The sequence below is a fragment of the Microcaecilia unicolor genome, chromosome 8, assembly GCF_901765095.1.
Source record: "Microcaecilia unicolor chromosome 8, aMicUni1.1, whole genome shotgun sequence".
Lineage (NCBI taxonomy): Eukaryota > Metazoa > Chordata > Amphibia > Gymnophiona > Siphonopidae > Microcaecilia > Microcaecilia unicolor.
The window spans coordinates 117598784-117610818 of record NC_044038.1 but is presented as its reverse complement, the minus strand read 5'-3'; the positions used below and the strand labels follow the sequence as shown (position 1 = coordinate 117610818).

The 12035-nt window shown below is 45.5% G+C and overlaps 1 protein-coding gene across 3 annotated transcripts in view; it reads right to left on the bottom strand.

Annotated features, from left to right (window-relative positions):
• The window catches only part of TMEM173 (transmembrane protein 173), a 198816-nt gene that overhangs the window by 46989 nt on the left and 139792 nt on the right, over window positions 1-12035 (bottom strand). For all 3 annotated transcript variants that reach the window (XM_030213073.1, XM_030213072.1, XM_030213074.1), the window contains one exon: window positions 6398-6506. In XM_030213073.1, the coding sequence (XP_030068933.1) occupies window positions 6398-6506 (109 nt within the window). The remainder of the gene's footprint in view (window positions 1-6397; window positions 6507-12035) is intronic.

Below are 12035 nucleotides of genomic sequence, written 5' to 3'. Positions count from 1 at the left end.
TTTATGAAGTCCACTGCAGTACCCCCTAGGGTGCCCAGTTGGTGTCCTGGTATGTCAGGGGGACCAGTGCACTACAAATGCTGGCTCCTCCCACGCCCAAATGGCTTGCATTAGGACATTTTTGACATGGACGTCTTTGGTTTCGAAAATCACCGAAACGTCCATGTCTAGGGACATCCAAATTTAAGGATTTGGACGTCTCTGACGGTATTTTCGAAACGAAAGATGGATGTCCATCATGTTTCGAAAATACGGGCTTCCACGCCCCTGGATTTCGCCGTTTTGCGAGGACATCCAAATCGCAACTTGGACGTCCCTTTCGAAAATGCTTCTCCACGTGAATCTAAGGGGGTTTAGTGCACTCTTTTATATATTTTTTTTTTGTTCTTTTGATATATAATAAAATTTAATTGTGTTAAAATAATTTTGTAAGCTGTTTTATAGTATATTGAAATTTTTTTTAACTTTATATTTTTGTACTTACTAAATATCTTTATTGCAGTGGCGTAGCAAGGGCGGGGCAGTGGGGGCGGTCCGCCCCGGGTGTCAGCGGGTGGGGGGTGCTTCACTCCCGCTGCTCCCACCCTGTCCTGCCTTAAAAAAAAATTTTTCGAAGCGCCAAAGTGGCAGGCAGCGCCTGCCCTGCTAGTAAAAATCTCCTCGACGTTGCATCGGGCTTTCCCACATTCAGTCCCGCCCGCCCTCGCAGTAATAGGAAGTTACCTCAGAGGAGGACGGGACTGAATGTGGGAAGGCCCGACGCGACGTCGAGGAGATTTTTACTAGCAGGGCAGGCGCTGCCTGCCACTTCAGCACTTCAAAAAATTTTGTTTTAAGGCAGGACAGGGTGGGAGCAGGACAACGGAGCTGGTAGGTGTGTCGGGTCGGGTTGGGTGGGAGGGGGGACTCAGATGGAAGAAGGGGATTGGGGAGGGAGCCCAGATGGGTGCCCAGAGAGGGGAGAAGGGGATTGGGGAGGGTGGGGGTGCCTAGAGAGGGGAGAAGGGGATTGGGGAGGGTGGGGGAGCCCAGATGGAGCCCAGATGGGTGCCCAGAGGGGAGAAGAGGATTGGGGAGGGTGGGGGTACCCAGAGAGGGGAGAAGGGGATTGGGAAGGGTGGGGGAGCCCAGATGGGTGCCCAGAGAGGGGAGAAGGGGATTGGGGAGGGTGGGGGTGCCCAGAGAGGGGAGAAGGGGATTGGAGAGGGTGGGGGAGCCCAGAGGGGAGAAGGGGATTGGGGAGGGTGGGGACAGACCCTGGATGGAAGCGGGGAGCGTGAGGGAGGCAGACCCTAGATGGATGGGAGAGGGAGAGCAGATGGATTGAAGGGGCAGAGAGAAAGGGCAAATGGTGGGTAGAAGGGGGAAGAGAGAAAGAGGGCAGACTGGGGCAAATGGTGGATGAAAGGGGCAGAGATAGAGGGCAGATGTGGATGGAAGGAAGAGAGAGAGAGGGCAGATGTTGATGGAAGGGGGAGAGAAAAATGGCAGACTGGGGCAGATGGTGGATGGAAGGGGCAGAAATAGAGGGCAGATGTGGATGGAAGGGGCAGAGAGAGAGGGCAGACAGTGGGTGGAAGGGACATTACAGAGGGCAGACACTGGATGGCAGAGAGAGAGAGAGCGCGAAGACGAATGCTGGATGGAAGGAAGACAGTGAAAAGAAGATGAGAAAAGCAGAAACCAGAGACAACAAACTGTAAATATATATTTTTATTATTTTGCATTAGGATATAGTATTGTAGCTGTGTTAATAAATGTTTATAAATAGAACATGTAAATAAGGTAATCTTTTTATTGGACTAATTTTAATACATTTTGACTTAACTCTCAGAGAACAAAACCCCCTTCCTCAGGTCAGGATAGCATACTGTAACAGCACTATACTGTATTGACCTGAGGAAGGAGATTTTGGCCTCTGGAAGCTAAATGTATTAGTCCAATAAAATGGTATTTTATTTTCTGTATTTGTTTTATTTCTATTTGTTAATTTGTAAAGTGGTGATTGGTACTTGTTTTTCAAATTTACATCTGCTGTCTTTATATTTTGCACAGTACTAGGGGACATTTTCTGTTTCTGTGGTGTTGCATTGTATGCAGAGTCTGGCATCTTGGGGGTTGTTTAATTTTTGTCTAAACAGAAAGTTTATTATTATTCTATAGTGGATTAGGGTGTATCTGTGTTTGTGAAAAAGACATGGCTTGCAGTTGGCATTGACTGTGCAGGATCGACGATCTGTACTATTCTGTCTGGTTTTGTTTTACAATAGGTGAATTGATGTTCTAGTGCTCAATGTAGTGTTTTTCCTTGTGTGACTCGTAGAAATGACTGCTTATGGTATGGTAGAATTGCTCTATAGGTCCTGAGTGTTTTGTATTCTCTGTATGCCTAGTACTGGATTTGGGGGGGGGGGGGGGGCGTTAAAAAAATGACCGGCCCCGGGTGTCAACTACCCTAGCTACGCCACTGCTTTATTGTCATTAGAAGCAAAAATAAAGGCATATAGTGCAGCACTGAAATCCACAATACAGCATTGCAAATAACAAAGCAAGCTCTTGAGCTCACAGACTCCTCAAAAAATCCTCAACTCCCCTTACATCCCCTCCCGATCCCCTCCTAACAGAATGCAAAACAAAGGAGTATTAATAAAATGATACAAACCTCACAAGTTTGCTATTGTTTTTAATACCATCTGTGAATGTTTGGGGTCACTCAATATGGCAGCAAGCTCTGCCCACTGGCTTCAGCCCACAAATGGACCAGATAGACTTCTGTCATATTAAACCTTCTTGGGTGCAACAACCACAGTTGGTGTAAGTGAGGCAGAGTGGTGGGAACTAAAAATAGGGTCCTGCTGCTATCAGGAAAATTTATATATGTGGGATGGTAGGAAAAGGGGTCCGATGGTAGGATTAGATAGGAAAAGAGGTCAGATAGATGCTGGGAGCTGAAGAGAAATTTTAGTGATGCCAGAGCCTGTTTCCCTATTCCAATGCTCTTAATTCCCCAAACCAGCCCACCAGGTTTTGGGGAAGCTTAGCCTCCCCAAGCCTCTTATACCAGGCGCCTATACCTTCACCCCATCATCCAGCATGTTCCCTTTCTTTTTCCTCCCTCTCCTTCATCCTATGATCTAGCACAGTGATGGTGAACCTTTCAGAGACCCAGTGCCCAAACAGCAACCCAAAATCTAATTATTTATCGCAAAGTGCCAACAGGGCAATTTAACCTGAATAACAGAACTTTATGTTACATCTCTGTTACCATGTATGTATGCACCTTAACGCAACACCATAGGAGCCAACTTTTCAAAATTATTGGGGGTGCTAAACCCAATGAAAATAATCCCTCCCTGGACACATACAAGGATCTTTCTTAATATTGGGGGTGCTCAAGCACCCACAGCACCCACAGAGTCAGCTCCAATGCGCAACACCATTTATAATTCTGTTACCCGGAAATGGCAACCGCCATCACGACAAATGTAAGCCACATTGAGCCTGCAAATTGGTGGGAAAATGTGGGATACAAATGCTACAAATAAATAAATAAAAGCATTTGGCATGCTTTTGAATAATTAATGTGATTTTTGCTGTTGCATGCATGCTGATAACTTGTCTAACCTTGGCTGCCTGCGGTCATAGGCAACTTTTCAAAATTATTGGGGGTGCTAAGCCCAGTGGGAATAACCCTTCCCTGGATACATACAAGGAATTTTTAAAATATTGGGTGTGCTCAAGCACCTACAGAACCCACAGAATCAGCTCCTATGGATATTACCATACTATGCACTAGCTTACATTTATTCTTTTACCCTCTAAAGTTCTACCGAGCTAAGCAAACCATCACACCATCTCCATTTTGTCTTCTACTTGGAATCTCTATCTGCTCTTCTCATAACACTGTGTCTTAAACATGCTTAAATTGTCACAGTTTTGGTTTAATTTCCTATACCGGGATATTCTGAGCATCTACTACTGGCAGAGCCAGTTCTGGGGTAAGTGGCACACCGTCTCCCAGAGACAACCTCTGTCCACCCTACCTTAAAGCCAGCCCTGGATACTGGTCATTTTATTGTCATTTACTACCATTTTCTGCATCCTGCCATTCAGATCATCTAGTTTCCAACTTTGTTCTACTTACTCATTAGCATCCACATTGTTCTTCAGCCACATCACTCTCTACCAATCAGCGGTTTTCATTACGATTTTTTCCTGCAGTTAGTCCCTGTGTCAATTTGCACTACTTATTCTTTAAAATATCCCATGATAGCCAGGGAGCATAGGAAAGTGTGTGTGTTGAATAAGGAAGGCCTCGACGAATCTCGGAGACCGGGTCTCCATGGCTTTCAAGTCCCACAAAGGTTACGTTTGCTGAACAGCTGCCTGCCTCACTGGAAAGCTTCTTTCTGAAACAGCGGAGAAGAGGGAAAAGTAGTTACCTCAGGTTTTTTACGTCGTCTAGCTCTGTTCTAGGCTGGCTTGCTTCCCTGTACCTCTCTGGCTCACTTCTTCAATGTTCCGGGCAGTGGCGTACCAAAGGGGGGGCGGGTTGGCGGTCCACCCTGGGTGCACGCCGCTGGGGCAGAGGGAGCATGGAACGAGCGAAGCAGACAGGCGTGCGGCACCCCCCCCCCCCCCCCCAGCAGGTAAAAATGCACCCGGGCGGGGGGGTGCGTCCTTTCGCCAGGGGTGGGGGGGTCGCGCTGCACCCAGGGGGGGACGCATCTGCGATCCGCCCCGGGTGTCAGCCACCCTAGGAACGCCACTGGTTTTGGGCTGCCGGCAGTGTCAGTGCAGTAAGCACACTGCCTTCAGCGGCTCCGGAAGCTCTCCCTCTGTTGCAACATCCTGCCTATGCGGAACAGGAAACTGTAACAGAGGGAAAGCTTCCGGACCGCCGAAGGCAGTGTGCTTACTGCACTGACACTGCCGGCAGCCCGGAACATTGAAGAAGCGAGCCAGAGAGGTACAGGGAAGCAAGCCAGCCCAGAACAGAGCCAGACGATGTAAAAAACCTGAGGTAACTACTTTTTTCTCTCCTCCGCTGGGAAAGTGGCTGGGTGCACGTGCCAACAGAGAGGGCTCTGCGTGCCCTAGGTTTGCCATCACTGATCTAGCATGTTTTCCTCTCTTTTCTCCCTCCTCTTCACCTCATGATCCAACATCTCACCAGCCTATCCTCCCACTGATTTTCCAGTATCTCACCTTCTCTTCTATCTCTGCCCCGTTCCAGTATCTCTCCCTATTCTTCACTCCCCCTTCTCCCACCATTGCCCAGCATGTCTCTCTCCTGCACCCCCCCCCCTCCCCATGTCAGGTAAACATTTCCCCATGCAACATTTCCCTTCCCCCCTCCCCCCATGATCCAGCATATTTCCCTCTCTGTTTTCTCTCTCCCCTTTACTCCATGATCCAGCATGTTTCCCTCTCTGTTTCATTCCTCCCCTTCACCCCAAAATCCAGCATGTTTGCTTTGTCCCCTTCACCTCATGATCCAACATCACCATCTTATCCTCCCATTTTCCAGTATCTCACCTTTCCCTCCACCTCTGCCCGGGTCCAGTATCTCTCCCTATTTTTCACTCCACGTTCCTCCTATTGTCCAGCATGTCCCTCTCCTGTCCCCCCCACCCCCCATGCCCAGGTCGGGTAAACACTTCCCCATGTAACATTCCCCCTCCCCCCATGTACCTTTCAATGCGATCTTCCCCTTTGGAGCACTAACAGCAGCAGTGTTTCATATTCAGTTGCCTGCATCAGCCCCAGCAAGGAGGTTTGACTACAGGAGACAGCATGGTGTCACAGGGCTCCTCCCAAGAAGGTTTAAATTCTCCCCAATGCAGCTGCTGCCATCTTGCTACACCCAAAACAATTAAATTGATAAGGCAACAAGCTCCGCCTACTAGCTTCAGCCCATATAATGGGCCAGATAGGCTCATGCTGTCTCCTGCTATCAAACCTCCTTGGGCCCCAGAGTCCTTCTCTCTGTTGTTCCCTGTCCCCTTTGATGTAACTTCCTGTTTCCGCAGGGGCGCAGCAGAGAGGACTCTGGGACCGACACAGGCAGCTGAAGGTGAAACACTGTCGCTGTTAGTGCTCTGAAGAGGAAAAGTGTGTTGAAAGGTACATGGGAGGGGAGAGAGAGCAGGTTAGGACAGCTACCGCTGGACGCTTGCTCATGGCTGAACGTTGCTGTACTGCCTAAACAGTGCCTTTGATATTGGCGGGGAAAAGACTGACGAGAGCAGGTAAAAAAGAAATCCCTGATTGAAAATATCTCTTCCTTTCTCTTCAACATACCAGTTTTATAAAAGTCATTTTAATTATACATAAAACAAGACAAAGTTATGCATATAAAGTGATGTGCTTGTAATGAAATTCAGATTAGACTTACTTGGCAAAACAAGCTTCAGATATCCAAGGTAAAAGGACCAGGCCAGGCCATGTGCTACATTCATTTTTTGCTTTTCACAGATTTCAGAGACTTCCACCGTGGTAGGTTGCTGCACGACAGAATAAGTTACTTCACCTAACAGAAACTGCAACGTTTGTAAACCTAAGCACAAATGAAAACTGAGCTGTACATTTTCAGAATGCTCTAGCCACATAAGAAAGAGGAAGCATAGTAGGGGCAGGAGAGAGAATGGTTTAGGTGGTTCTAATATACTGATGTAGATTCCCAGTCTTAAAAACCAAATTCATATCATCTAGACATTGACATTTATACTTGCCCCCAGGCATGCATAAGTGCCTGCTTTAAGTGCCAGGTTCCAATGTCAAGACCTGACCCCTCTGATCATTCCTCCCCAGGTGATCCTGCCCCCCTCCCTGATTGCTCTTACTGCCTCTGATGAACCCATGCAAGGCATACTGTACCCATTCCCCCTTACAAACTTCCAACACATCTGCTCCCCCACCAGACCACTCCCTCCCTGCTCCCCCCAAAAAGACCCGCTGAACAATGGAGCCTCCCTGCAATGATGAACCCTCTTGGACCCCCACCAGGCAACAGTACCACCTCCTCCTCCATCCTCTTTCCCCACCTTAGCAGGGTCCCTGGTATCATGTGGGAGCAGGAGTGATCCCCACTCACTCCAGCTCTTACAGCCCTGGGTTAAAAAATGGCTATTGTAACCTTAGTGCTAATCTTGCTAATGTCAAATAATGATGCTTCAGTCTTATTTGACAGACTGAGCCCTAGCAGTAAGGGTCATGGCAGCCATTTGTGAACTTAGAGCCATAAGAGCAGGAAAGAGTGAGGATTGTTTCTGCTCGACACCAGGGATCTTGGTAAGGCTAGGGATGCAGACTGGGAATATTCCATGGAGGCCTTGGGGGGAAGGGAGGACATTTGTTGTTGCTAGGGGGTTTGGGTGGGAGGTCTTTTTTTTTGGGGGGGGGGGGAGAGGCACCTGGATGAGGAGAAACGGATACTTTCTGGGAAGAACATCAGAAGCCACCAGGAGTGGGGGGGGACTGGTACTGCAGGATCAAAGGGAGTTTGGAGGGCAGGACTAGCAGTTTCAGAAAGCTGTTCCCAAGCATATATGGGGTGGTGTTACACATTTGTTTTTCCCACATGCAGCTTTTTGAAATTGCTGCTCCTGTTGGACATCGGGAGCCATCAACTTGCAGTGCTGCATCTTATTATACAAGTCTCTTCATTTGGCTAAGTCTTTTATTTGTTAATAGGATTTATTTACCGCCTTTATATGAAAGAATTCACTCAAGGCGGTGTACAGTAAGAATAAATCAAACATGAGTGATAGACAATTACAGCAGAGGTTTGTTTCATTTTTTTAAATTTTATTAGTTTTTGTATAATATTGTATTACTTCCTTTTATTAGACAATAATCCCCCTGTTTACTAAGACGCTGTAGCGGCTGTGGTGCGCTAATGCACGACACAACCCATTCACTTTGAATGGGCTGTGTCGGCATTGCCGCACAGCTTAGTAAACAGGGGGTAACGTAGCTAACACTATATTTTAATGCATTACTTTCTTTTTTCTGGATGTGATGACACTTTTTAAAACACTTAGGGGCCCTTTTACTAAGCCGGTAAAAGAGGCCATTTTCTAGACATTTTTTGGGTTTGAAAATCACTTTGCCCCTTGATTTCTGGACATTTTCAGCAAAACGCCCAAAATTGGATTTAGACATCATATCGAAAATATGCCCCTCCACATTTGCAAACTGCTTAGATCTTATTTAAACTGTAAGTAGTATAAAAATGTTTATTAAACATGTACTGTATTTATTGTATGTTTTTGTGTGTTAAAATTGATTATGTATGTTTTACTGTTGCCTGCTGAGTATGATGGGATCGAGCTGGATATAAGTGCTATAAATAAATTTCTGTTATGTGATTATTTACAGTGTGGATAAATATTTATTTTTTTTATACTGTTTCATGTTAGTTCTATTAGTAGAATGCAATTTGCCATCTCCAAGTTTACTTCATTGATTGTATCTATACTTATATTTGTTCATTTTACTATGTGTATACTATTAACAAAATTGCAACAAGTTGTACCTTCTGAGCACTGCCTTGGGTGAATTTCTTCATAAAGATGGTCAATAAATCCCAACAAACAAATCAATAAATACTTTTTTCACACCTGCACATAATTAAGCTGTGAAATCCATTGCAGGAGGATGTAATCAAGGCGATTAAAAGTCCATTAAAATATAATAATCATCATCATCATATCCAACCTTTATCCCACTAAAGCCTTGCAGTTCTAAGTGGATTACAGAAAAAAAAAGTTGGCAATATCCAGGATATACATAATGGTTTTAAAAAGAAGTTGTACATAGGTCATATGATTGCCATGGCTGGGAACAGTAGCAAACTATGATAGCTCTCGGGACCTCCCCGCTGAATTCAGACTAATCGGCTTATTTATTGGCAAATCTGACCTGAATCTCATACAGGAAGCTAACAATAACGAAGGGAGTCCAAGAAAGCTAGAGAACCTCAAAGCAGCTCCGTAGGGAGCGAGATAAGCTCCGGATGGTGGAGACTAAGATGGCGGAGGAACACAGCACCGCGAGCCCTCAAGGGAACAATATGTGGACGGCTGAGTTGGTTGCGGAGGTTAAGACAGCGGTGGAGGAAGCACTAGATTCTAAACTGCAAGCCTTGCTCGATAGAACTGAGGAGGCTCATGAACGTTTGAACAGTATGTGTTTGGAACTTGATGCAGGTTTAAACAGAACTTCGACGCTGGAGGAGCAGACGCAAAGTTTGGCTGGCGAACAGAGTCGCTTACAGAGAAAGGTGGCGGATTTGGAGAACAAACTTGATGATTTGGAAAATCGTTCAAGGAGAAATAATCTGTGATTAGTGGGTTTACCAGAGTCGGTTGGGGTATCCGACCTTGTGGGATTTCTGGAGACATGGTTGCCGTCAGCGTTAAATCTTGGAGACAAGATGCCTCATTTCGAATTGAACGAGCTCATCGATTGGGGCCCTTAAATTCTTCAAGAGAGAAACCGCGAGTGGTGATTTTAAAGATATTGAATTACACACATAAGCAAATGATCCTGTGTGCCACTTGGGGAGGAACGGCATTAACATATCAAAATGTCAAGGTACTATGTTTCCAGGATTACTCAATTCAAGTTCAGCAGCAGAGGAAAGCTTATGGTCCGGCCTGTTCTGCCTTGTATAAGATGAACATTTGATTTGCCCTACTTTACCCAGCAAAACTTAGGGTCATCCATGAAGGTAAAATTTCTGTATTTACCACTCCAGGAGAGGCTCTAGCTTTTGTGGAATCCTTACCTTGGGTTTCCTCCTCACCGGATGCAGCATCGGGAGCCACATGAAGTGTCAACATTAATTCTGGGCAATTTTACTTTTGACTAGAGATTTCTTTCGAAAGAAACTGGTTTCCTATTTGATTTTGACATATTGGAGTTAATCGGAGAGGTGAGATGGCATCATAGCACTAAGAGGTCAAGGCGCAGCATTCTCAGACACTTCTAATGTACGCTCAACAGCACAGGGAAATTCTGTTTTGATGAGTGCTGTCTTATTTGGGAAAGAACGTTGTGCTGCTCTCCATTACTTGCTGAATCAGACTTCCTTTCACTGGAGGTAGCTTCAAGAGACATGTATAATACCATATAGGGGGGACATACAACTATAGTACTTTGGAGGTGGTGCATGGATTGCCAACTTAAGTAGTTGGACTTTGGTTAAAGATATTCTAAAAGAGAGGGCCTGATACTCTTTTTACATTGGACTTGTGTTTGCTAATGATGCTTTGTATTTGCTGTCTCTCCCCTTCCTCTATTGGCTATTCTGATCCCCCCCCCAAACCCTTTGCCCCCCCCCTTCCATTTTTTTAAATATTTCTCTTCTCCAGATTTGCCTATTACTACTCTCTTCTTTCCCTTCTGCATACTATATTATTGTACAAGATTCAAATGATTTATGTATGTCAATTGGGCATATTAAGATGCAGAAGCAATTTGATTATTTGGTCTATATAGATAAGATTGAATTTAATGCGGCAGAATACATATTGTCACCTTAGAATATGTTGCATGACCTTATTGTTGAATATTGGTTAATTATTAGATGTTTGGAGGAAATCTGAGCTTAGGAAGGGGTGACTATTGTAGAGGCCAGATTGGGGTCAATGGGGGAGTTGGATGTGAGGGTAAATACTTTAATTAATAGCTTGGTTATTTTGTGCAATAATTTTCCCCTCCCCCCTTTTGTATGGGCTTGTATGATGGTGAGGTATTAGAGTTATGTCAGATACCAAGGATACTGTCATGCAGAGTGAATGGGGGAGGGGGGAAGGAGGGTGGTTGGGGGGGGAACAATAAGTTTAATAAAGAGAGATAATTTGATGTGTGTCTGGGTGTGAGTACTGTGAGATGCCATTTATGAAGCATTCTGTTTAGGCGATGGGTGGTTAAGGGGGGGGGGGGCTTCAGTGTTGTTGGCATATAGGATCTGGTATCGGTAGGGACAGATAGCTGATATTAGGGTGGTCAGGTCATTGTTGAGTGAATGGGATAGAGCTAAAGAGTAGTAGACTAAGCTTAGAGGGAATTTTATTTTGGTCAGTAGAGGACATTCTGTGATACTGGGATAGATTTGTTGGAATTTAAGGATCATACAGGGGGGAAGGGCGATCAAGACGTGATAGCTGTCTAGAGTAGGAGGGGGTTAACTTGGAGGGAGGGGGTTTCTTAGGGTATTTAAGGGCGGGAGGTGGGGAGATTGAGGAAGGGGTTGGTATAGAGGGGGGTTACTAGGATGATTTCTGAGGGAGGGATGGGTGGTTCCACATTGAATCTTTACAGGGGACTTATGAGGACCAAGGACTGGAGAAGACTACAGTGGTATAATTGGGTGTGTTGGTGGCTGGAACGACATGCCAGGATGCTAAGACAGATGAGCATGTATTGCTGGTTGTACTTGGGGAGTGTCACACGATGAATTGGAAATTATATTCATGGAATGTTGGAGGCATTTCGTCTCTGATAAAAAGGAAAAAAAGCCTGCATAGTCTGCATAGGAAAGGGGCTACGATAGCTTTTCTTCTGGAGACTCATCTGAACATGGAAAATTAAACACCTGGTGGGTAGGGGATTACATTGAAGCTCCAGCTAAGGGGAAAAAAGACAGGGGTCATTATACTATTTCATAGAAGACTACAGATAGAGAAGAAATCAGTCGAAGTTGACCCAGAGGGGCGCTATATTATTGCACATTTGAATATTGATGGCGTCCCTTATCTTCTGTGTAATGTTTATGCTCCCAATGTCTATGATAAAAAAATGTATAATAAGCTCATACACAAGCTACATCCTTTTACGGACATTCCAGCTGTTATAGGAGGAGACTTTAATGTTGTGGCGGATCCTCTTTTGGATAAGTCACACCCCCTGGAGGGAGCTCGGTATGATGGCACTAAGGAGATACCATTGCTCTGCTCTGCCTGGTAGATGTATGGTGTCTGTTGCATCCGGGTGAGAAAGATTTCACCCACTTATCGCGGGCTCAT